General features: G+C 42.9%; 2 protein-coding genes across 2 annotated transcripts; one reads left to right on the forward strand and one right to left on the reverse strand.

Moving 5' to 3' along the window:
* Positions 1 to 4,499: 4,499 nt before the first annotated feature.
* On the reverse strand, positions 4,500 to 10,960 carry hsp90ab1 (heat shock protein 90, alpha (cytosolic), class B member 1). Its single transcript, XM_070849096.1, has 12 exons — positions 10,849 to 10,960; positions 9,568 to 9,711; positions 9,176 to 9,382; positions 8,647 to 8,806; positions 8,320 to 8,453; positions 7,938 to 8,243; positions 7,665 to 7,830; positions 7,357 to 7,547; positions 6,478 to 6,625; positions 6,059 to 6,327; positions 5,141 to 5,474; positions 4,500 to 5,049 (listed from the first exon to the last, which is right to left on the reverse strand). Exons 2-12 carry the CDS (start codon positions 9,709 to 9,711, stop codon positions 4,931 to 4,933), a joined length of 2,178 nt encoding a protein of 725 aa, XP_070705197.1. The 5' UTR covers positions 10,849 to 10,960; the 3' UTR covers positions 4,500 to 4,930.
* A 2,075-nt stretch (positions 10,961 to 13,035) lies between these two features.
* rbm25b (RNA binding motif protein 25b) lies at positions 13,036 to 24,795 on the forward strand. The gene is made up of 17 exons (XM_070848848.1): positions 13,036 to 13,145; positions 13,730 to 13,830; positions 14,585 to 14,802; positions 15,194 to 15,251; positions 15,415 to 15,575; positions 15,759 to 15,944; positions 16,046 to 16,129; positions 19,258 to 19,541; positions 20,199 to 20,316; positions 20,500 to 20,589; positions 20,702 to 20,775; positions 21,105 to 21,255; positions 21,484 to 21,895; positions 22,589 to 22,884; positions 23,073 to 23,171; positions 23,394 to 23,441; positions 23,879 to 24,795. Exons 2-17 carry the CDS (start codon positions 13,752 to 13,754, stop codon positions 23,969 to 23,971), a joined length of 2,451 nt encoding a protein of 816 aa, XP_070704949.1. The 5' UTR covers positions 13,036 to 13,145; positions 13,730 to 13,751; the 3' UTR covers positions 23,972 to 24,795.
* The last annotated feature ends 881 nt before the right edge of the window (positions 24,796 to 25,676 follow it).

The raw sequence follows: 25,676 nt of genomic DNA on the forward strand, positions 1-25,676 counted from the left end.
TGTCACAAAGTCCTTAAGATTCATCCTCTGGGGACCATGAAAGTATGAACAAAAATGTCATGGCAGTCCATCCAATGAACGGTCCCCTGAGGTCTAATGTGCTGACATGGTTTCTCTCTTTGAGCAGTAACTACAATCTATACATCAATATATAAATTGATACCAGAGATGTAGTTTTAAAGGTGGTTTTCTGATCAATAAGATAGACACCTATATAGAGCTGGTTGTCATCTGCAAATAGGTTTGTCAGTTAAATGTTCTTATGAATCAAGTAAACAAGCAGCCTTAACATTTTTATTTCGGCATTGATCCTACAACAGCCCATCGCTATGGTCACTGTTACAAGAAGTGGGGCAGTGACGGGTGACATGTAACAGGCTTATGTAATGAAATTACAAAATAAAAGTAACCTGTTACAGTTAGTGAGAAAAAAGTATGTAATTGAATGACAGTTACTAATCAAAGTGTTTGTATTTACAAAGGGGTTACATCCGAATATTATCAGTAAAAAGCTTATATGTAGAATATAACGCTGGTCTGCACCTGTTTGGACACTTTAAGTACAACAGCATCAGGAGTAAAATGGCCAACAAGGAGCTTTCTCTACATCTGGACAGGTCCATTCATTACTCATTACATTTTTAACAGGTTAACTAGTGATTTGTAGCCAACTGCATTTCCAAAGTATCCTTCCCAACACTGGTCACAAGGTTGTCTTGCAGGTGTCCTGTGGCTGAGGCCCAGGTCCGTATCATCACTGCAGAGTTTTGGTTCAAATCAAATCAGTCATTTAATTCACTGTCCTTTCTGCCACCCCCACCCTCTCCAGACTCATCAAGAAGAAACACAGCGCACGTTAATTTTGAAACAAAGCTCTTGACATTCTACACTGATTCATAAACCCGACCACTATTATGATTCACTGAGCATCAAACTGAAGGCCGTGTTTGACTGTAAAGTGCGACAAAACATTTCCCCCTGGTTTATCAATCTCTCAGCTGCTCAATGGGGGAATTTCCCCGCACCTCCCGTTTCACGCCATGCTACAGCCCAGTTTGAAGTAGTGCGTCACGATGTCTCCAGTCCTCTTTTCAATGGTACAAGAGGCAAACAATAGAGGTGAGGGGGAGGATGGGGGGGGCGAGGGGGTGCGGGCATGTGGACCTTTGGTTTCAGCCCCCCACCAACCAGTCACCTTGGGCTCTCGCTCTGACTGTAGGGGTGACACAATGAGTGTCTTCGTTGTGTCTTTTATTAGCCAGCACGCGCGTCTGACGGTTTTGGCAATTCCCAGCATCACTTGGGAGCTTCCTGAAACCATTTATTCTGCTCAAACCTCACCCAGCAGTGAAACCGGAAAAGGGTCCATGGTTTTGTCGAGGACACTCAGAAGCTGCTGAGAAGCTAAAAACAGTATCAAATCCTCTTGAGGGAAAGTTACACATTTTACTTATTATTATACTTACTTACTTACACATGTTAATATGCTTATTTGTTTGCTTTCTTAACTTTAGATGAGATGGCTGATGACACCTCCAAGCTAGTTTGGCTTAGGTTACTTAGCTTAGCACAAAGACTAGAAACAGAGTTATGTGCCAAGCCACTTTTGCCATCTGTGTAAAAGTTACTTAGACAGAGTGGGGGTCATTTTTGTTCCGTCTTTGAGCTCCAGAGGTAGTGCAACAGTCGCACGGGCCTCTGGGTAAAAAGAGTGAGTGGGCAGGATGGGACCATAGGCTGTATAAAAGAAGTGGACATAGCTTACGGATCTGGAAAGTGAAGCCAGTGCAGAAGTGCCTTAAAACCTGCATTGCTTCTAATGACTCTGCTGGATGCAGAAAGAAACTCGATTGAATGGAAGTTTATGAGAAAATGAGCCTACCTCCGATGAGTTTATGGTCTGAGACGCTAAATAAATCATAGTGCCAATTAGAGGAACATGGTATGCTTTAAAGCGGGACTACATTGTGGCCTCCTTCATGGAATGAATGTCACTTCTGGCTCCAAAAAGCCAAGATGGCGACGCCGGTAAAGTCAAACTTGAGGCTTCAAAGCGGCAAACCAGTGTGTGGCGTCACAGTGGCTATGTCCACTTCTTTGGTACAGTCTATGGATGGGGAGCTACTCGACACAGATGCTTCTGTGTTACACGTCTTGTCTCTTTTGCTTTGCCGTCAGCTACCTAAGATGCCACAGTGGGGCATATTTACAGCACAAACACTCATCTTATCATCTGCAAGAAACCAAATAAGCAAATGTCCTCAAAATGTCGAATGTCTCCTTTAAGTTGGTTTTTGGGATCTGAACCGGGACCGCGGTGCAGCCCTTCTAACCTTTAGGCCACCGCCACCTCGCAGCCTTTTACTGTACATGTGGAACACAAACAGCGTGACAGACCACGTGTGACACTCTGTCACACCTCGTCATAAAGGTGATCGTTTTCGTGGGCCGCTGCAGTTTAAACTTCACGTTAGAAGGTTTTTTATTTTTCTCGAGTAGGCCTTTTATCTGCACATCTCGCTTCCTTCCTACTCAGTGTGGGTGTTAATCCTGTTCCTGTCTCTAGTATTTAACAAGTGCTGTCGAATATGAGAGGTAGCGCTATGATCTGTGTAACAAAACTGTTTCAGATCATGAGTAGTAATTATGTTTTTTTCTGGCAGCTTGCATCGTAAATGTCACGGAAACTTTATTACGCCACTGTGCACGCAGGCTTGCAGGACTGTGTGGTTGCAGCGTTCACTGTGATGCCAAGCTGCACCTTTTTATCTCGTGTTATTGCCGTGTTTTTTTCCTTCAGTGATTAAAAAAAAACTTTCTGCCTGTTATCATCTGTTATCAAGTCACCATGAAATATGCACGTAGAGATAATAGGAGTCCAGAATCACCTGAATCTAAACCCTGCATTCATGCAGCGGAGGGTGCAGGTCTTTTTAGGCAGGACCTGCAATCTTCCAGTCGACACACTTTAATTTCTCTGTCTGTCTGCACTGGCAGCATGCAGAGAAGAGACGACAGGCTACAAAGGTCACAACAACTGTGACACTGCAAGCAAATGTTACACAACAGCCCACAACCCCCGCAATTAATCCACTCAGCATTGTGGGCCGAGAGCTGGTTTCCACAGGAAGTCACTTTAGTTAAAACAAGGGCAAGTCAAACCAGAATCACCTTTTGACTTCATGAGGGAAACCTGCAGTCACTCCTCAAGAACATCACAGGAAATTTCCACCAGCTGAGCCAGACGGGTACCTTACTATGGACCTAATTTGCATTTTACTTTGTTTTTTTCAATTTAGGCCCACTGTTCTATAGAAGACACCAATCTATCCCAGAACAATCACATAACAGTCTGTTACACAACTTCTGATTTATAATAATACATATAAAATGCACTATTTTAACACTTAGCTCCATGATGTAATGAGAGCTCATATGTGGATATGTTTTTGTTAAATTCTCCATAAAAGGATTTGCAGATGCAGTGTGTGTGCTCAGCAGGGGCAGACGCCCGCACTTCACCGTTTTACTGTCAAGAGCAGAAGAGCCGCGGCTGCCACCCCCTCAAAGTTGTGCAAAACACATGACTTCCAGGAAAACTACAGACTTAACATTTCCCCCCCCAAAGCGTTCAGCTGATGCTTCACTTTCAAGAAACACGCGCTTTCAGTTCATAGCTGTGTTTCATTGTACGGTGTGACTTATTTTCTCTAATGTTACTGGTAATACTTGATCTCATAACACATCTCATCTCTAACACGTGTGAATAAATGACCATTGATCCTGATAACTGGTAAGACACATCCGTGGAACAGGTCTGCAGAACACCACATTTCCTGACACAATGCACTTTAATGTACTCTAATATATGTGGGGCAGGAGGGGGATTTTTAAAAAAGTAAATTACAGCTCAGCCTGCTACACTAACGTTAATTAGTGCTGGGCTTCTGTAGGAATACTAAATTATACTATAATCCAAAGGCTTCTAATGAACCATGTTCACACAAACCAAATTATCAAAAGGACAGCAAGTGTGCTTTAAATTTGATTTTGAACTAAATAAGTGACTTGACTTCTATTACGGTCAGTTGCATTTACCAACATCTGAAGACAGTTCACTTCACCTTCAGTAAATGTGCCCATGAAGCTAATTGACATCTTTACTTTCAGCTTTAAGTTCTCCTTTAACAGGCATATTAAGTTTTAGTTCTACACTTTTGCTGTGTCCCAGTTCCTCACTAGCTGTACAGATGGTTTAGTGTTTCAGGGAGTTTGATCCTCCTGACAAGTGTACATGGAAAATTTCTGTCAAGTCCTCAGAAGTTCTGTATGGAAATGTCCCCACCTAGTGGCCACCCAGAGCAGCCCCACATGTAGAAGTAGGTCAGGTTAGTTCAAGAGGCTGCTCCTTTTTAAAAAAAAAAAAAAAAAAAAAAAAAAACCAAATTGTATATAGGTTGAAATGTGGGGATGGAAGGCATAAATACAAAGACAAAACATAAGGTATTACATCTTTAATTTTTTGCAAAACAAGACTTGGAATACAGACAAGCCTGGACTCAGGCAAAAGGAATCATACAGTCCTCTCTCCATGCAGCGTGCAGTGTTGCACATGAGCAGAACGTCCCCAAACCCACCAGACCTGGTCCATTAATGGAATGTACCATTCCCATGTTCACACGTTTACCACTCCAACATTTAAAACTCAGTGCAACAGGGTACTCGTTAAAACATATGTGCTGTCACCATGAACGCAAAAACCAAAATTGCTTTTCTTTAAAAAGGGTCTTGCAGAGTAATGCTCTAGACACAAGAGCAACACTGGTCCACCACACAACATGAATGACTTTGTTTTGCAGTTACTGCAGTTTTAAAGGATGAACAATTGAAAAGTGAGGCTAAAGTGTTAGAAATCTGAGAGGGGGTTGGTTTAATCGACTTCCTCCATGCGTGAAGCATCGTCTTCACCGTCACCTTCTAGGGGAGGAATCTCATCTGGGACGGCTGAAGAGGTGGCCTCCTCTGTGGGGACATCGTCGTCATCGATGCCTACAGATACAAGGAAATCTTTGTTAGAGATCAACACGAGCAACATATGTAAACTGTAAAACTGTAATATTGATGTCCAGCCCGTCCTTACCCAGTCCAAGTTTGATCATTCTGTAGATGCGGTTGGAGTGGGTCTGTGGGTCGTCCAGGGAGAAGCCTGAGGACAGCAGGGCGGTTTCGAACAGCAGGATGACGAGGTCCTTCACAGCCTTGTCGTTCTTGTCAGCATCTGCCTTCTGCCTGAGCGTCTCCACGATGGGGTGGTCAGGGTTGATCTCCAGGTGTTTCTTGGCCATCATGTAACCCATGGTGGAGTTGTCCCTGAGTGCCTGGGCCTTCATGATCCTCTCCATGTTGGCCGTCCAGCCGTATGTGCTCGTCACAATGCAGCAGGGTGAAGACACCAGTCTGTTGGACACTGTCACCTGGTGGAGACGGTCAGACAGAACATTAAGCCTTAGACACAGCAGGCTCACCCATTTCTATGTCAGAGTTAATAAAGCATGCAGAGCAGTCATGTTAGAAAAATGTTCACACCAGCATGTCCAAGGCAACTGTTGGCTTGTCAATTCAACCACACCTCACATTTTAGAAAAGTGCACAGTCTGAAATATGAATATCAATACAAAACTGGTTCAACTTCAGCTCACGTAATTTAGTTTCACACTCAAACCAAAGGGGGGGGGGAAGAAAGAAACAGGCATCTGTTAGATCACTCCAGTTGCATTTTCCAAAATTCTTGACTTGTACGTCTCTACAAACATTTGGAACCCATCACTGGTCAAACTCATTCAGATCAGAAACTTAAAGGCCTCCTTTCAGCTGTATACAACTCACCAGAACACAAGTTAGGACCACTTAGGACACCTGTTGCCAAACAAAACACTGTAGTTGTGAATTTTTCAGAACCTAAAATCCTACAGTATGCAGGGAAATTAAGGTCAACGTGAATCTTAACGCATGGGGGAAAAAAAAAAAAAAAAAAAAAAAAAAAAAAAAAACTACTGACCTTCTCTACTTTCTTGTCAAGGATCTCCTTCATGAGCTTGCAGAGGCTCTCAAACTTTGCCTTATCCTCATCCATCTTTTTCTTCTCCTCCTCATCCTCTGGCAGCTCCAGGCCCTCTTTAGTGACAGAGACCAGGCTCTTGCCATCAAACTCCTTCAACTGCTGGACACAGTACTCGTCAATGGGCTCTGTCATGTACAGGACCTCGAAGCCACGCTTGCGGACACGCTCGACGAAGGCGGAGTTGGCCACCTGGTCCTTGCTCTCACCTAAATAGTGTAAAAATAATGACAGTGTTACCAACAGATTTAATAGTTTGTTTATATAAAAAGTTAGTTTGTGTTCAAATTCAGACCAAACTATGTGTGGTGAAGACAAAAATAAGTTATCAGGAAACACTTTTCTAGAAGACAACTCACCAGTAATGTAGTAGATGGACTTCTGGTTTTCCTTCATGCGGGTCAGGTACTCTGTGAGGGAGGTCATCTCATCTCCAGACTGGGAGCTGTGGTAGCGCAGCAGCTCAGAGAGCTTCTTGCGGTTTTGAGAGTCCTCGTGGATGCCCAGCTACAGACAGATAATCACCGTTACACTCATTCACCAACGGTCCCATACACCAGGAGCCTAGATCACATTGCAAACTCTGGACGTGGCTCATTACTCCAACTGTTCATGTTGAATATGACTGGGTTGTCTGGCATTTTGCCTTGTAGTTACAAACTCCCTTCCAAGTGAACCACTGTGACCCGTTTTGCAATGCAGGTCTGAGGTGAAATGGACAGACAGCTTAAAATGCAACACTGGTTTTAATCTGGTTCAAGTCAGATACAGAATACTGCATTAAAGTTGACTGACCAGGCGTCATAAATAACATTATTCTTCAACAGTTTACACTAGACATGGTCTAATCAGGTCTGCTCATGTATAGATACTGAACTGACTTGTCTACAGCACTAAGTAACTAGTCTACAGGTCATAGGCACTGACCAAGTGTAGAATACACGAGTCGTATGCTCACCAACTAAGCGATGTACAACTGCATGAGATTATGTAAATGGCACACATTACAGCAATTCGTCAGCTATGCCGTGAAATTTAAAAACGACTGTCTACCAAAGCTACAACTACACTGCCTTATGAAGCTAGGGGGCAAAGCAACCACTAGAATAAAGAATGAAAGGTAAACCTTATGAATCCATGGAGATGTTCTGAAGAGATAAGGAGTCATTGTGAAAAGGGGAAACTTCATTAAAAATTAGATTATAAACAATGCAACACTGCACGTTTATTTTAGATACCTTGATGTTCTTGGAGAACCCTTCGTAGAACTTCTTGTAGTTCTCCTTGTCCTCAGCCAGCTCAGCAAAGAGCTCCAGACACTTCTTGACAATGTTCTTGCGAATGACCTTGAGGATTTTGCTCTGCTGCAGCATTTCTCTGGAGATGTTGAGGGGCAGGTCCTCAGAGTCCACCACGCCGCGGACAAAGTCTGGAGATTAATACAATCATGACTTATGAAAACCTATCCGAGTATTTCATTAAGGATTTGCATCAGTCTCAAAACAGCTTTGTGTGGTTGAAGCTGTCGCCTGGCAGGTCAACTTACTCAGGTACTCTGGGATGAGCTCCTCACAGTTGTCCATGATGAAGACTCTCCTGACGTACAACTTGATGTTATTCTTCTTTTTCTTGTTCTCAAAGAGGTCGAAAGGTGCCCGACGGGGAATGAAGAGCAGGGCGCGGAACTCAAGCTGGCCTTCAACGGAGAAGTGCTGCAAAGGGGAAAAGAATTGACCTTAGGTTTACTTTGAGCTCATGTTAAGCCACAGTGCTGGCTGAGAAGTGACCATGCAACAGTTGCTTTTGCATTTCACTGTACCTTGACAGCCAGGTGATCCTCCCAGTCATTTGTCAGACTCTTGTAGAACTCGCCATACTCCTCGTTTGTGATGTCGTCAGGGTTCCTGGTCCAGATGGGCTTGGTCTTGTTCAGCTCCTCCTGGTCGATGTACTTCTCCTTGATCTTCTTCGTCTTCTTCTTGTCCTTGTCTTTGGAGTCCTCCTCATCGTCTGAGCCGACGTCTTCGATCTTTGGCTTGTCCTCGGCGTCCTCTTTTTCCTCCTTCTCTGCCTTTTCCTCCTCTGCCTCGTCGTCGCTGATCTCCTTGTCACGCTCCTTCTCCACCTGCACACAGATATGATTAGTTTGACTTGCAGACAGTTTTAACAAGCCAACATTCAAATGTCAAAGAGTTCCTTACAAACAGGGTGATGGGGTAGCCAATGAACTGAGAGTGCTTCTTCACGATTTCCTTGACCCTCTTCTCTTCGATGTACTCCGTCTGGTCCTCCTTCAGGTGCAGGATGATCTTTGTTCCACGGCCGATGGGCTCGCCTGTGAACAGAGTTGTGAAACAGTCATGAGCACACTTTAGCCAAAAGGAAAATAATGTTAAGCACCAGGTGTGATTACAGCACTAGCATGTCACAACCCTTTGAGCTACATACATCAGGTGGTTAGCACAAGTAGATTGTCAAATGTTTTCATTTCAGCTGCTTCAATTCTGTAACCAGTTACACAAACATACCATTGTCAACCTTGACTGTGAAGGAACCTCCAGCAGAGGACTCCCAGGCATACTGCTCATCATCATTGTGTTTGGTGATGACAACCACCTTCTCAGCAACAAGGTAGGCAGAGTAGAAACCCACGCCAAACTGACCGATCATGGAAATGTCAGCTCCAGCCTAGAGGAAAGACAATTATAACTTCAGGACATAGTAGTCAAAACAGTCTTACATGTTGGTAACTGAATGTCAGTTTATAAAGATGTTCCAAGCTAATTCTGATCGTTTGACTGAATTTCACTGGATCCAACACAGCCTGCTAATATTACAGCAGCTTCCAGTGTAAACAGAGCAGAAAATTACAGTGAACATGAACAGTTATTGGATTGAATTGACAGGCTTGATTGACCCAGTTTTGATACCTTAACTGGCAAAATTGGCTAAGCTCTTTGTATTGCAATTTAAGATTGACAGAATAAGAACACTTCATTTTAACCATATACTGCCATTTGTCCCCCATCTCCACATACTGCAATCTAGATCCTGTACCTGCAGGGCCTCCATGAAGGCCTTGGTGCCAGACTTGGCGATGGTACCCAGGTTGTTAATCAGGTCGGCTTTGGTCATGCCAATTCCAGTGTCGATGAGGGTCAGGGTGCGGTCTGCTTTGTTGGGGATGATGTCAATTTTCAGATCCTTGCCACTGTCCAGCTTGGTGGGGTCAGTCAAGCTTTCATAGCGGATTTTGTCCAAAGCCTGTTAACATAAGGACATCATACATCAAGACTAAAAGGTACCTGTATTTAACATGCAAAGTCCTACAGTGAATTCTGAAACACTTACAATTACAGCTATAATTAAATGCCATGTCATAGAATAAGCACTAGAACGTAAACAGCCCAATTATTAAGCACAAGAATGGCAAGTTCTTGCAGACTTACATCAGAGGCGTTGGAGATCAACTCCCTGAGGAAGATCTCTTTGTTGGAATAGAAGGTGTTGATAATCAGGGACATCAACTGAGCGATCTCTGCCTGGAAGGCAAAGGTCTCAGTTTCCTCCTCTTGGTGCATTTCTTCAGGCATCTGCACATAAGGGAGACCATGTTAATGTTTTAGCAATCTGCCTCACTTTATTTTTATGGAATAATGAAAAAATTAATAAAAAAAAAACACAATGTCTCAATGGAGGACAACCTTATACCACAAACTTAACTAGCCAATTGTTGTGTGAGAGTCATTACATTTCAAAGCGTTGATTGTTTTAGTTGCATTAGACAAAAAAGGACATAAATGAATCCTATCATCTAGTCTGTTTCATAAGCCTGGACAGCTGCCATCATGGTACCAAGATCGGCGGAAGTAGTCTTTACCAACATGGCGTCGACCGACAGACAATGGACTCCGCAAACACGTGCTAAGGATCGGCTACGATCTAATATGACAACATAACCGATGGGAAACGTGGTTTGGCACGATCGACACCGAGTGAAACGTTTTTACGTTTCACGTAATAAGAAACTTAATGATAGGGGCCGAATGATTCCAATAGGAGGCGGTGAGCTGAAGCGAAAGCAAAAACGGTGACTAGTCATTAATGAAAGCGCACTGCATGGAAAGAGGCCGCGTGTATGTTAACATCAAATCAGTATTTAGTTACGTAACAGTGAAATTAACCTTTACGTCGCTGACTGGCGTTAGACACATTACATTAAACTCCACCATCCGTTGCCCTAATAACCTTCAGTATGAGGTGTGTGAGACGTGCTGAGGTGAAGGGATCTGGCTTTGAAGTGAGCCAGGTCTGCTCTGATGTGGTCCAGCCGGGTCGAGGATGTGTCCTTAATAAACCAAAATCCGTTAAATAAACCGAGTCTGCGTTGTCATCCTCACCACACCTGCCTCGGCGAAACTCAAGCCTGGCCTAACACTGCTGCAGAGTGCCGCATTTACACAGCTCGGCATCAAAAACTATCCGCCAGTCCACCAAAATGTGACAATGTTAAAGGATTATATATTGTGTAACAGTTATTAGACAACAGGTGACAGCATTCATGTGTTAGCCGGAGCCCACGAGACGGTTAGGATGCTAAGGTTGTCGTCGTGACTCAGGAGCTCTCGTCGTGGATACGTCCGACCAAAGCTCAGTTATGGGTTAGCAAACCACAAATATTAAAGCAGGACAATATGTTCCGTGTGCGAGCCAAACACTAATGTACATACCTTGTTTATTCCGTTGACTTGTCTTGAATAAAATGCTACCAATACAGTGTCCCTTCTGCTCTCTGACGCAGGGAAATGGAAAGGGACTTCCTTTTAATAGACCGGATTCTTTATACACATTCGTTAGTGTGCGGCCGTATCCATCCGCGGTGCACCAACTACCATTAGGACAGTCTGTAAAATAGCTTTTATTTAAGAAAATGACCTTTTGTAAGACAGTGATTTAAAATCAAATAGATGGTTGAAATGAACGTATACAGAGTTAGTGAAATAATATAATTATTTATAGAGCCAGGCAACTACATACGCCTGAGAGTTAAGTGAATATTAATGTTCGGTGTTATTGCTGCAAAACTTCGTTAGGAAGATGATGTGCAGCTGGTGTTAAATCATCAGAACTCAAGTCTAACTGTGTTTTATACATACTAAATATGAAGAGGGTTATTCGGCGATGCACCGGGTGGTAAAGATAACCTTGTGCACCTTGTGAAACACTGCAATGTAACTAACAAAGTCAGTCCCTGTGCCCAGCGGGCCATTGCTGCCACCTTGTGGAGGTTTATGCTAAAAGGCTTGAACTACATAGATATTCAGAGACCATATTTTTGGCTCGACTCCACGGCTGCCGGCATATACTATCGAGGCAGAAACATCTGCGCCATCCTCAGAAATGTATGCGGTCAAAATCACCGGGTTTTATAGCATATTTCACAGCAAAGCGTGGGGATCTTTTTCATCTGACGGAGGGATATTTAAAAAAAGGGGGTCGTGCTTCGTTTCTTCTAGCACTTTCCGTGAAAAACCCGCCTAAAGTGACGTCACGGCTTGTCAGACGCAGCCCTCGCGGCCCAGCTGCTGTCTGAGGGATCTAGAACCTACCAGAGCCACGACACACACACACACACACACACACACACACACACACACACACACACACACACACACTAACAGTAGCCTGACAACGGGCCTGGAACCTACAACAGCAACACCATGGCAACCAAAACATTCATTGTGACATTGTTCACACAGCAAAATAAATGGCGGATCAGGATGATCGCGTCCAGCATAGTGATGCTATTAAACCAGGAGAGCCACTGATGTTGAACAATAAAATAAAATAACAGGGTTAGAGAGCTGATTGTTCAGTTACATCTATCAGTTAATTGATTAATCGATCGATCGACAGTGTACATTAAGCAACCAGCTGACACACTTGGTATTCACGAGCTGTCTGAGGGGTTCGCATGAGGCGTTTGTTGGCTGTTCCCTCTACATGTTGAAGCAGATATAGACAGTAAGCAAGTACATTTAAAAGAGATACGAATAGAGCCACCCAACCCACAAACCACCACCACCACCAATAATAATAATAGTAATAACAACAATAACAACAAAAATGAATGAATTTGAATAGAAGGATGATATCACTATCCTGGGAAAAGCTGATTTAAAGTGGCCCACAGACAATCACAGGGAAAATGTCTCTGTGCTTTTATTTTGTTGTTGATTTATTAGCATGCATTATAAACTAGACTAATGTGCCTTGTGTAATGAAGAGTGACCGATCATGTCCCCTTAGTGGTAATGACATCTCTCAAGGATTCCCATTGTCATCACTTCGTTGCACGTTAACATTCACTTCCTTCCTTTTCAAAATATTAGTTATCTCATCCATAAAACAACACTTAGGCCTCTTCATTTCCTTGAGCCACTGGGCCATCTGTGGCCATCTGTGGCCCAGATGGCCCAGTGGCTCCATGGTAAGGTGATCAAAAGCTGTGGCAGGGATGGCAGATTATAACTACAGTCTATGGATATAACCCCAAAATAAACATTGTAGGATCAAGAGATGGAGCTCTACATTCACCACTCACTGAAAAGTCCTACTGATGCAGTTAATATTTTTGGATTTATCTCACAAACACATCACATAATATACACATTATCATGATGATGATGATGATGATGATGCTTATTATTGTTTAGTAATGTTTATTTGTAGTTCGCACTGGTAATATAGTGGTACTATTATTACTTGTGAGTTCAGTGCTGTTGGAGTAGCCAATATCAGAGTTAGTGGCTGTCAGACAACATTTTCCATCTCCGTCCAGCGGCCACGTCCCGATATGCAAATCAAGCGCGCCTGTACTCTGGTACGTAGAGCGCTTGCGTCAATGTTTTTGAAGGCCCGCGACTAGCCAACGTGCTAATCCAACATACGGAACGTTACAGAGATTTTCACAACTAATAGCTCACCCATAGTGGGTTTTATCACTCTGTACGTCACCTGTTCCCGGGTACGTATAAAAGGATATTTTCATGTTCATTACGAGCTCACATTTAGCCCGCTAAAGTGGATTTTGTCTGTCAGGTGGCGTAAACACCAGCTCTAGCTAATGTTAGCTTAGCCAACTTTAGCTGTGCCGGGTATGGTAGCGTGCTTGATGCTAGCTTTAGCTAACAAAGCTGTCAGCTTTTTGGTAACTTTAATTGGGGTCGAGTTATTTAACGTTAGCTACTCTATGATATACCGGGACAACACAAAGTGATACTACTTCAACCGTGGGGCTTAGTGATGTGAAATGACTGATTGTTACCGCTCTACGATAAGCTAAGCTAACCTCAAGCAGCGCTACAGTTGGATAGTAAAAGTCATAAATCGATGTCGGATTTGTAAATGAAGCAAACTATGGTACCCACACAATCATGGCAGTTTTTTCAGCGTACTTGCTAACATTTTTTAAATAGAATAAGCTAACGCATCTCTTTGCACCGTAATGCTGATGTTAGGTTTGTGTTTTTTTGAGGAGTTTATTCAAGTGTGAGTTTAACACATCATAGATGAATAGGCTGCTAACGACTGTCACTGTTTGCTCATCAGGTTGGACTGATTCACAGCCAGGATGTCCTTCCCCCCTCATTTAAACCGGCCGCTGTTGCCTCCTCCCGGGATGCCCCCTCAGTATGCTGGTTTTCCCACAGGTAAGCAAGCACCTGTCTCAAAATGAATGAAGAACATCATTCACTTGATCAGTTACAGCATACAGCTATTTTCATCCATAAATTACTGTTTAATTGACACAAAAACAATGCTATTTCAATACCCTCATGCTGACTTGACAATGATCATGATTAAAAATGCACTAAATTAATTTCACAGAGGTTATTTTGATTGCTAATGTGTATTTGTTTATTTTACATAAATCTTAACAAAAGATTATAATGCCTTTTCCCCAATGCCTTCCATGCGATACGACTCAGTGACTCTAGGTTAGTACCAGAGGTTATTACTACATCTCATCATATTGGATTTTAGTCCTCCTTCAATTTTTTAAATGAATTTTCTTTGGAAAATTCATGCTTTTTTTCAATAGCATAAATGAAAAAGACAAGTGTGCCCCAGAACAAAGCGTCACCATGATTAAACTGAGCAGAGAAACTACAAAGAAAATGCAAAGCTGTTCAAAATACAAAGAGGAAAGACTGCTGTAAACTGCACCTGTGAAGTATTTATCATAAGTATTTAGAGGCACTGCCTCACATGACATGGACGCTATTGCAAGCACTATTGCAAGACATGTATCTAAAATAGATAAATTACACACAGGTAATCAAAATAAGTCTGCAACATGAAATCAGAAGGTAACATGGAATTCACACTGTCACAGCCCTGATTTAATTTCTTTTTAAAACTGCTTTGTCTGTAGTTGATGTACATGTTGTTTGGCTCTCGCAGGAACTCCAATGATCCCAGTTCACGTGGGCATCATGACCCCCACCACCACAGTAATGATGCCCTCTGTGTCAGTGGTCAGTAAGCCTGCAGTCCCCAGGAAGGAAATTGCTGCTATGCGAGTCAAAGACAACAATGAGAACAGCGGTCCCACCACCACAGTGTTTGTGGGGAACATATCAGAGAAAGCTTCAGACATGCTGATCAGACAGTTGCTGGCGGTAAGATTTGTGAATGATGTACTCAAGTCACACAGTTGTGGAATATTTATTTAATCCATAAATAATTGTCCTCTGGGTGTAAAAAATTCTCTAAATTTCTCTAAAATTGTTCATATTTTATTCTATCCTTTTATTCAAGCAATCAAATTTTCCACCTTCATGGTTATTTCGTTATAGATGTGTTATCTTCCAGATCTTATCAGCAACACTTACCACATAACAAACACCCTTTTTTGCATGCACTGATGCCACATTTATCAATATCACAGAATTTATTTACCAAACTGTGTGGGCAGCCTGTTGAATCTGTGAATCCCGTGCTGTTGCATTTTTAAAAAACAATCCCCCTCTATTTGAGTCGTGAACTCCTCCTTTTTTGCTCATGTTACAGAAGTGCGGAATTGTTCTGAGCTGGAAGAGAGTCCAAGGAGCCTCTGGCAAGCTTCAAGGTAATTCACAATACGCAGACTGAGCATCGTTAGGTCAGGAAATACTTTCATCCACAGCTTACTGGGATGATCAGCTGGAAGAAAAGGAATGGCTTAATTACATTGTATTTGTTATCCCATCAAATCATATATATGTCTGTTTCCATGTCAATGTCTTTTGCAGCCTTTGGCTTTTGTGAGTACAAGGAGCCAGAGTCCACACTGCGAGCACTTCGGCTGCTTCATGACCTGCAGATTGGAGATAAAAATCTGTTGGTGAAGGTGGATGCTAAGACTAAAGCTCAGCTGGACGAGTGGAAGGCCAAGAAGAAGACTGCGAATGGGGTATAGTTCTGTTTTTAGGGAATTACTACTTAGGGAGTTACTGCACCCAGCCTCGATCCAGATTTCTGAATGGATGGCGGAATCTTAGATTTCTGAAGCGATTCATAATAAATTGTTATTACTGATAAAATTATTGTAATAATTAACTCATTGCTAAACAAGGGTTTGTTTTGGTACTTGCAGGATTCGAAGGCTGAAGATGGAGCAGAGGATGAGGAAGAGGTTCTAGACGAGGAGACAAAGAAGAAGGATCAGATTATCAAAGGTGCTATCGATGGACTGATGCGGGAATACGCCGCCGAACTCAACGCGCCTTCACAGGATGAGGACTCCCAGCGACGAAAGAGGAAAAAAGAGAAAAAAGAAGAGGTATACTAACTTTCGTTTCCTCTTCTCTGACTTGCACTGCGCTCCTCATAGAGCTGAAAATGTGAAAGCGTTATTTGACTCTTCCATTGGTTTTTCTTTAGGACGACATAAACACTATTGACATGGAGGAGGACAAGAGAGACCTGATCTCCAGAGAGATTAGTAAATTTCGCGACACTCACAAGGTAAAGTGGCTCTTTTGATTTTTGCTGTTGACATTACAGGTTTTGGACAGCAGCTGCTCACATAGTTCACTCCTAGAGCTTTCACATTCAGCTGACACATTTACCAAGCTTCTCTTGACCGTAGTAACATGCATACTGCGCTACAAATTGGCGGTCCTTAAAATTTAGACCATCAAACATCGTAATTTGCCCCATATTATATCAAGTGTTTCATATTTAATGTTCAGACACCACAAGTAGGCAGACAGCTAGTGTTTATGTCACCTGTTTCAGGCCTGATTTGACACCTGTGACCACCGTAGTCAAACTGTCTAGGTGTGACCATATAGATCCATTCTTCATTCATCACACAAAAATGCATGGAGACGATGTAAAGTTACTTAAAAGCTAATCTATTCATTAAACCCCACCATTATGATAGTGATCATATGGTGACTAAAGCAAGATGAATCTCAGAGCTTTGGAAAAAGTTGCGAGGATAGGATGTAAGTATCAGCCTTCATTTACTATATACATATACTGGGCGTCCCCCTTTCAAGGACTCGCATAGGGGCAACTGTCCCGCACTTTTGTGTGTCGGTCAGAGCTCACAATGCTCTATTCAGTCAGCTATCAGACAGCACCAGTACCAAAGTTCCTGCAAAACCTTTTCTTCATTCTGTAGGTATTGATGGTGCTTTGCAATCTTGAGTCAGTGAACCTGTGCGAGTCCTCTGTAAAGTATGATCTGTCTTAATGGTGTTCATGTTGAAGCACAAGGACTCTTTTCAATAACCACTGCAGTGACTTTGGCTGTAGCTTTTATAATGCTAGTGTGGGGTGGGGGGGCGCCCTCTCCACAGCAGTACGCTGATCTGAAGACTGACAAGGTACGTGCTCTCTGTATGTGGTGTCGTGTGACTTCTCTCTTCCATCTCTCTCTCTCCATCACTGTCGTGCTCTCTCTGCCTTTATTACGTGAAAGCTGAACTCCATGCATCTGCTTTAAAAGCTGTACAAGATGAAACTCAAGTGCGCAGTCTATTCTATTTTTTTCCACAAACAGTTGGAATTTTAAAAGTCCTGCAACCAGGTCAAAAGGTTAAACCAAGAGCGTCCATGTTAACTGGTTAGAGCAACCACACAGCCCAGGTGTGCAGCGTGGCTCAGATGTGTCTCATGGCGGCTCGGCTTGGCTGCGGCTCCTCTAGAGATTTGGAGACTGCCTTTTTTTTCTGTAACACAAGCTTTGCAGCAGAAACACAGTGAAACCAACTTTTTAATAGTTTCACGGTCCTTATCTGTAGATAAATGGAAAAAAATAAATGGATGTTTTTACATACACTTCCTGTTTCCCTTTTCAAAGTGAAAGTCTGTAGCGTTTCTGTGGACAGAATCCATTAATTTATTGTTATCTGTTCACGTGACATTTCTTACGAAATGAAGTGAAATATTCAATAACTTATGGCCGTTATCAAAGGCAAACTCGGTATGGTAAGATATGCAGGCTGGTGGACTGTGTGATGTCTCTGTGGACATCACAGGCATGCGAGGTGCAGCAGTGCAACTAGGTCACTGCCACACAGAGGTGAGGAAGGCTGTGTGTTCCCAGCCTTAGAGGATCAGGCCAAAAATACATACAAATGACACATCAATACTATTTCATTTTTTACCTTTTTAAAGTTTATTGCTCTGGCTTTTTTACAGAGATTAAAAACCATTCTGCCAAACCTGCTGCTGTAGAAAACCACAAACACAAACTACAGACAACAATGAATAATATCTACTGTTTCATAGATTGTGAGAATGTAATAACAAAATTATGGGAAATGATCTTATGCTCCGTAATGTTCTGTCAGACAAGTATCAGTGTAGCAAGCCCTGGTAGACATTCTACAGAGGTAAGTGAAAATACAAGTTGCAAAAAATGATGCCTGATGTGGTTTGTCCTTTAGTCAAAGCACACAAGTAATGAGTAATAACATGAGTAATAATATTTAACCTGTGCTAAAAATGATTGCAAACATCTCCCAACTTATTTCTCATGTCATAAGTTTCTTTCTCTTGTATTACACCCAAGGCTTTTCTTGCTGAAGACCAGCTGACTGTCTGTGGCTGCATATGACTCTATTGTAGTGCAGCAGCCTCTTTGAAATTGAATTAATTCTACAGTTGCACTTACTGTACATTACTCTCTGTAACAGCACACATGCCCTAAAAGTAATGGAAAAGCGCTTCTCTGAGCTTAGTGTGCTGTTTCTTTGTATTCAGCACTCTGAATACAGGACTCCGGGCACATTGCAGTCAAAGCCTTGTGTGTAATGTCCATAAATTGGGATGTGTGTGTGGGCGTATGTGTCTTGAGTAATGAGTCGTGAAGAGCTGCTGAAGACTACTGCAGGGGTAAGACCGTTTTCTACAATTTCATTTATCTGTGCAGAAATGTAACTGATGCTCATTATGTTCATTTCTTGATTTTTAGCTCTTTACCCAATGCCATGCTACCCATTGAAGTAAAGGCTGTTGTTTCTTTGATGATGATGATGCTTAAGCAAGACAGAAACCCATAACGTTTTTCCCTTGTATACCGTGTGACCTGCTTTCCTCCCAGGCCTAACTTAAAAGGCTTGTAGGGGCAGCGAAGGGCTGAGTCCATAGTTCAACACCTGTAAGTCACAAACAACTAGTTCAACAAAAGACTGACGCCTGTTTTCTGTTTTTGTTTTCCTTGTTCTGAGAGGAGGACTCTTAAGGAGAGAAAAAGCATTGTCTTTTGCGGCGCCTTTTTCTCTTTATGAATGCTTCAAGTTCCACAGATCTCTTTGACCAGTAAAGTGGTTTCCAGTTACATCCTTGCTAAACTGTAGTTTACACTGCAAGTTTGAAGCAATAAAGTGCAGCGTACTGCTTTAGATGAATGATGAAGCAGTCTCTGTGTGAAGGGACAGTCTTTTGAACCTTCCAGGTTATCCCAGTTAGGATTCCAGCTTCTCTGACATGCTTTGCACTAATTAGTATAGGGCATGTTCCTGTATGAACCCCCTTAAGATCTGGAAACCTCTTGATCTGTGCACAGTAGCAAATTGACTGCAAAGACTCGCTGGATCTTGCGTGGCATCGGCTGAACCTCTCTGTGTTTTGCTCCGCAGAAACTAGAAGAAGAGAAGGACAAGAGGGAGAAGGAGCGGCTGGAGTTGGAGCGGGAGCGGAGGGAGCGGGAAAAAGAGCGAGAGCGGGAAAGAGAGCGGCGGGACCGTGAGAGGGAGAAGGAACGAGAGAGGGAGCGGGAAAGGGAGCGAGAGCGGGAGAGAGACAGAGACAGAGACAAAGACCGCGACCGCAGGACCAGAGAAAGGGAACGAGACAGAGACAGAGAGTGGGACAGAGACAGAGAAAGAAGCCGCGAGAGGAGCACTGAACGCAGCCGATCCAGGTGAAGGGGAAAAAAAAACAAAAACCTCAGTCACAGATTTCAATCAAACACATCAGAGCTCGGGGACAAACAGATGATTAGAATTTATAGTTGGCAAAAGTTGATTCATTTTTGTGATTAATTTTCTATTTGCAGCAAGTTTTAAGTGTTTACATTGAAATGAACTGAAATCAATGACAGCATGGGTTTGTCTGGAAAACTATATCCTATTCATTGTGCAATAAATGAATGACTAGGGAGAAAATATGGAAGCTAAGACATGTCATCAACCGGTTTCCACCTTCTGCACTGCTCTTGGTTTTGAAAATGCAGTAAAGTACAAGCTTTGGCCATGTGCTGGTGTTGTCATAATTTTGATGCCAGCTTTCTACGGTCACTGTTTGAATTGATGACAAAATGAAGCCAAAGCGGTGCAGTGCGTTGAGGCCGAAGAATGGTATGTTCAGTAAAAATATTCAGCGGCTGCTTAAAGCCCTTGCACACCCACGAAGGTGTTTTCACTTGTTATGGCTGATTAAAACTCCTTCTCAGGACCATGTGGACCTTGATCAACATTTATCTGTCTCCCCTTTATGTGCAACTTTAAACTTAACACTTGCTTATGCTAGTTCCAATTTATATTCAAGGATAAAATATCCTTACCTTTTGTCTTTGCAGGGAAATTAGTCGAGACCGAGACAGAGAGAAGAAACGAGACCAAGAGGATGAGGAGGAGGCGTACGAACGCAGGAAGCTGGAGAGAAAACTCAGAGACAAGGAAACAGCCTATCAGGAGGTAGGGAGGTTACCTGGGCTGTGACCCAAATCACTTCCTATTAGTGCACCATATTTACCCATCTTACTAGAGTGTCTTCTGAGTGTGAAACCTAAAATACTGGCTGTTTAGCACTTTTCTCTTGGTGTGATTGAACATAACTGTATTTGATTGTGGCTTTCCCTGATGCCGTCGTGACTACAGCGTTTGAAAAACTGGGAGCTCAGGGAGAGGAAGAAGGCGCGGGATTATGCAAAGGAGGCCGAGAGGGAAGATGAGCGCCGACGAGAAATGGTGAGAGCTCGTTGACTACTTCAATTTGAACACTCAGTGTACAAATCTGCTCTCTATGTAAAGCATCCTTGGGTTTCTTGAAAGGCGCTAAATAAATTCAAATCTCTCTCAGGTGAAAGAGGGCAAACGGCTTAAAGAGTTTCTTGAAGACTATGATGATGACAGAGATGACCCCAAGTACTACAGGTGAGCAATATAAAACAGTATGCAGCAGGGGAGTCTTTACTTATGCCAATTAGGTCAAATGAATATATAGGAATATAAGATAAAGTAGGAGTTAATTAAATGTACTGATGTATGATTGTCTGAATTTCAATGTCAGAAATCTTGAAACCTTTAGGTATTCAGTTCATTGTTCTGTGCGGCCCATCAGAGCCAGGTGGCACCTGCACATGTAAAAACATGGAGAACATGCAGCAGATGCTGTGTGACCCAGATCTGACTTGTGGTAGCAGATGCAGTGCTGCTGCTCTGGCTATTGTTCTGAAGGCTGTTATTTTTGGTGTGACCCCTAGGGGCAGTGCGCTGCAGAAGCGTCTCCGAGACCGAGAGAAGGAGATGGAGGCGGACGAGCGTGACAGGAAGAGAGAGAAGGAGGAGCTGGAGGAGATCAGACAGAGGCTGTTAGACGAGGGACATCCAAACCCAGACGCAGAGCTACGCAGGGTATGCTTGTCTATAATAGTAATGTGTCTGTGTGTGTGTGTTTGCCTGCATATCTATAGTGAGTGTGCATGCTGTCTGCTGCCTTTGTGAAGGTCACTTTATCATCCGAGTCGCTCTGCATCTCTGCACGTCTGTGGTGTCCAGCTTTCATCGTCTGTTAACCTTCTTTTCTGTAAAACACTGTGATTGGGTGTTAATCTTCTGCATATCTGCCTCTTATTGGTCCAGATGGAGGAGGAAGAGGAGGAGCGTCTGAGACGACCTCCCATCATCCAAGAGCCGGAGCCCGAGGAGGAACGGGATCGCCACAGGGGTTCACGAAACCACCGGGACCGCCGGCAGGACCAGGACAGAGCAGAGGCCCGCACGCGGCCCGCCCCCTCAGACGACGAGGTGGAGGAGGGCGAGGAAGATGATTACGAAAACGATGACGATAACCCTGACATGAAACCGTGCTTGAAGCCCACGATGCGGCCAATCACAGCAGCACCTTCAGTGTCGTCTGCCAGTGGCAATGTGTCCCCCGACACACCCGGGGACGAGTCGCCCTGCGGCATCATCATCCCACATGAAAACTCCCCCCCGGAGGCCCTGCCGCAGGAGGAGAACCGGCCAAAGATTGGCCTCAGTCTCAAACTGGGTGAGTCTCAATGAAACGTGTCCTCGCTGTGACACGGCAAAGTGCTCCACTGCTAAGTGGAAGTGAAGTGAAGCTACAAAAAAAACATGTAGACATTTCCCTCTAAAACACATGTATCATTCTGTCTTTAATGTTTTGGTATTGGCCACAGAAAAAGAGATTCACAGATGCAGCACACATTTCTCCTATTAGCCTTCATAGACCAGAATCCACAGCTTGCACATCTCTTGTGAGTAGCATGTTAAATGGATTTCAGCAACCACCCACCTCACTCCACAGTTCAGTTCTCTCTCCACATGCACTTTGATTCAAGTAGAAAAACTCACACAGCATTCTTTGCTGTCATTGCTCTGTCCACCTATACGTGAAGACAACGCACAAAAAGCCATTTTTTTTTTTTTTTTTTTTTTAAATTTTCATTTTATTACAAAAAGCCAGATTTTGAGTCAATTTTGAAATGTAGTCTGGATAAGGTAGGGCATCGCTAACTTAAGGGGCAAATGTAGGGAAATTCTGTCAGTCACAAAAGAACATCTGGAACATGACAAATGTCAGATATGTGAGAACGTGAGGGTGAATTTTTGCTTTAAGCGTTCTGCTTTCTTTCTTACAGATACTGGCTAAGATTGGTAATGAAATGTAAAAAAATTTAAAAAACAACCCTTCCTTAATAAAGCTGCTCGTCCTCTCCAGGTGCCACAGGAAGCCCCAGTCAGCCGAACGCAGGCAAGAGGAAGAAGCTTCCCGTGGACAGCGTCTTCGACAAGTTTGACGACGAAGAGGCCGATGAGCAGCCCCGCAAGAGAAAGCTGGTGCCCCTGGACTACGACGACGACAAGAGCCTCGGGGTGGACGGGGCCGGGCTCTCCAGCGTAAAGGGGGCCAACTCCGAGGAGAAACGGAAACACATCAAGAGTCTGATAGAAAAGATCCCCACAGCCAAGCCTGAGCTGTTCTCCTACCCGCTGGACTGGACCATGGTTGACACGGTGAGGAGACGGAAAAATACACTGGTTCAGTTAAACTTGGTTTTAAGCAGACAAGTAAACTAAGCATTATTTTTTTTCTCTTTCTGTGCTGTAACACGGTTTAACTCGCAGCACAATGAGTGTGTTTTGCAGTGACGTCTGAGCGGTTACATGTTATAAATGTGCCTTCATCTCTTCTCCTTTTTTAGACGCTAATGGAACGGCGTGTTCGGCCCTGGATCAATAAAAAGATTATTGAATACATCGGAGAGGAAGAGGCGACGCTTGTGGACTTTGTCTGCTCCAAGGTATTGATCCTGTGACGATCTGTACATTTGGTACATCTGTACACACACACACACACACACACACACACACACACACACACACACACACACACACACACACACACACACACACACACACACACACACACACACACACACACACACACACACACACACACACACACTTGGACGTGAACGAGACACATGAAATGATCCTGATTTTTCTTGGTTTTTTTTTTCCAGGTGATGGCCCACAGTATGCCACAGAGTATCTTGGATGATGTTGCCATGGTGAGTAATGTAATGATAAGTAAGCCTCTCATACTGTTTACTGTCTTTATTTTGTGTTCATTTTAACTATGGTAATGTTAACCACATACCAATCATTTGCAGCCCTTCCTCAGATGGTTTACACTGAATGTCTGTTGTTATTTCATCCAAACATATAAATATGTAACATTAGGCTTTGAGAAATGATAATGGGCATATTTTATTCTTTTGACCACACAATAAGATAATAGATTTGATAATGAAAATATGTGATAGATTCACTCCCACATCAAATTAATTTAAAATGGATTAAATAAGCTATAATAAATAAACAGTAAATAACTTAGACTTGCTACAGCACCACTGAAGAGATGACAGGAAAGTGAGTTGACGTTGTGGTTCATGGTCGCCGTCTCATCTCACGTCTTCCTCTAACTCTCCTTCTGCTCCTGCTTTAGGTTCTCGATGAAGAAGCCGAAGTCTTCATAGTGAAGATGTGGAGGTTACTCATTTATGAAACTGAAGCTAAGAAGATCGGACTGGTGAAATAAGTGACGCAACCACTGAATGAAGATCTTTTTTTTTTTTTTTTTTCCTTCTCTCCCCCCACACCATGTATAATAGTGTAGAGCAATTGTCACCCCAAACGAAGCGACTTGTCCACACCAGTACAGACTGTAACTGCAGATTCTGCTCATACTCAGGCCACATTCGCCTCCCCTCGGTTTGCTGGTGCTGATTTTTGTCGGTGTGCTTTCGTGTATATACAGTACGTCATTATTTGAGTGAGACGAAATCATTCTGACGGGAAACTGCTGACAGATATCCAGGACCACCGCTGTGTTGCCACATAAAGTCCTATACTTTATTTGTATACATACCAACGCACACTTTGTGGGAAGAGTTCACCGGTTTCATGAACTTTCCTCTGAAGTCTCTTAAGGTGTGAGATCTGGCTTGCAGTTGAATGTGGGTCGGTGGCCACAGACGATACATACCTACAACAAGGATGTAATGTTTTTTACAGGGTTATTTATTCAGGGGTTTGGACACAACTACAGTTTATTTCTGTCGAGTTAACACTTTTTTTTTTCCCTGTTCATTTTTCCTCATCACATTCCTAAAACGTGTCGACATGTCCTCATCCTCAGAGCATCTCAAAAAAAAGCACCCAGTTGTCATTTTGAAATGTGTCTACTGAAGACCTACGGAATATCTCGGGTGGTGCCATCCCAGCAACTGTTGAAGCGCACGCACACGTCATAACCACTATAGGAAAATGAGCTAAGAACGGGAAAATAAATTCAGGTTGTGAAGATGCTCTCCATTTGTTTTTGTATTGGTGAACATTTGAATAAAGTTGATTTTTATAACAGTTTATGAACCAGCAATTTTATTTTCTCACAAATCACTGTCATGAGTCAAAGGATGGGAAAACAAAATGTAAAATGGTTAAGATGCAAATATAAATAACGAGGGTAACCAGTGTTTAAAGCTTGAACTCTGTTTTAATCACTATTTGAAACCTGCTCAATAGTAACTTCATGTTCTTAATTAAAGAGTAAAATGACCATTTTTAAAGATCCGCTGCAATTCAAGTGTAACCTCTTTTGGTGACAACATTTTCGGTGTCGTGAAGAGACGCGTTAAAGCATAACTCCAGTATTCTTAAACCTGGACCCTATTTTTTTTTTTACATAATTTGGGGTTTGAAATGACTGGAGCCTACAAAACGTTTTGGAACTGGGCCAGTAGATCACTGCAGCTGTGAATCTGATTGCAAACAAGCTACAGTTGCTGTAACAACCCTTTGGGGCAACTGAAGTGCTGTTTTTGGCACTGACAGGATCAGGTTGTTATTCAATGTGTCAGACAACATTATACAAAGGTTTGCTAGATTCTTTTTAAACAGAAAAGTATCTCTCTGTTTAAATCCACCAGACTCAAAACAGTAATTTTACCTCACAGAACACTAGTATTAAAAATGATGTTGTGACTTCTGTGTTTTAACACCTTAGTTGGGATCTAAACAGACTCTTTAAAACAACCAAGTCACAGCAACAACACCCATGTTCTATGTGGTAAAATCGCTGTTTTTGTCAATGGAGTTTGGTGACTTTGAACCGAGTTAAGTGAACGACAGCTTCTGGCTCAACAAAATGGTCCTTAAAGGTTTGTCTCTGTCGGGACACAGAGTATAAATCTAAGTGGCAAAAACACTTTTGGTGGACGCACTTTGACAAACAACTGTGGCGA

This window comes from Pempheris klunzingeri, chromosome 18 (assembly GCF_042242105.1).
Source record: "Pempheris klunzingeri isolate RE-2024b chromosome 18, fPemKlu1.hap1, whole genome shotgun sequence".
Lineage (NCBI taxonomy): Eukaryota > Metazoa > Chordata > Actinopteri > Acropomatiformes > Pempheridae > Pempheris > Pempheris klunzingeri.

What these genes read in the sequence shown, in the direction of transcription:
- hsp90ab1 (XM_070849096.1), bottom strand. Translation starts at nt 9,711, where the DNA reads ATGCCTGAAGAAATGCACCAAGAGGAGGAAACTGAGACCTTTGCCTTC. An exon ending in CCTTCATGGAGGCCCTGCAG is followed by an intron (nt 8,807 to 9,175) that starts GTACAGGATCTA and finishes TCTTTCCTCTAG; the next exon opens with GCTGGAGCTGACATTTCCAT. An exon ending in AGGATCACCTGGCTGTCAAG is followed by an intron (nt 7,831 to 7,937) that starts GTACAGTGAAAT and finishes TCCCCTTTGCAG; the next exon opens with CACTTCTCCGTTGAAGGCCA.
- rbm25b (XM_070848848.1), top strand. Translation starts at nt 13,752, where the DNA reads ATGTCCTTCCCCCCTCATTTAAACCGGCCGCTGTTGCCTCCTCCCGGG. An exon ending in GTATGCTGGTTTTCCCACAG is followed by an intron (nt 13,831 to 14,584) that starts GTAAGCAAGCAC and finishes TGGCTCTCGCAG; the next exon opens with GAACTCCAATGATCCCAGTT. An exon ending in AGGAAACAGCCTATCAGGAG is followed by an intron (nt 20,317 to 20,499) that starts GTAGGGAGGTTA and finishes TCGTGACTACAG; the next exon opens with CGTTTGAAAAACTGGGAGCT.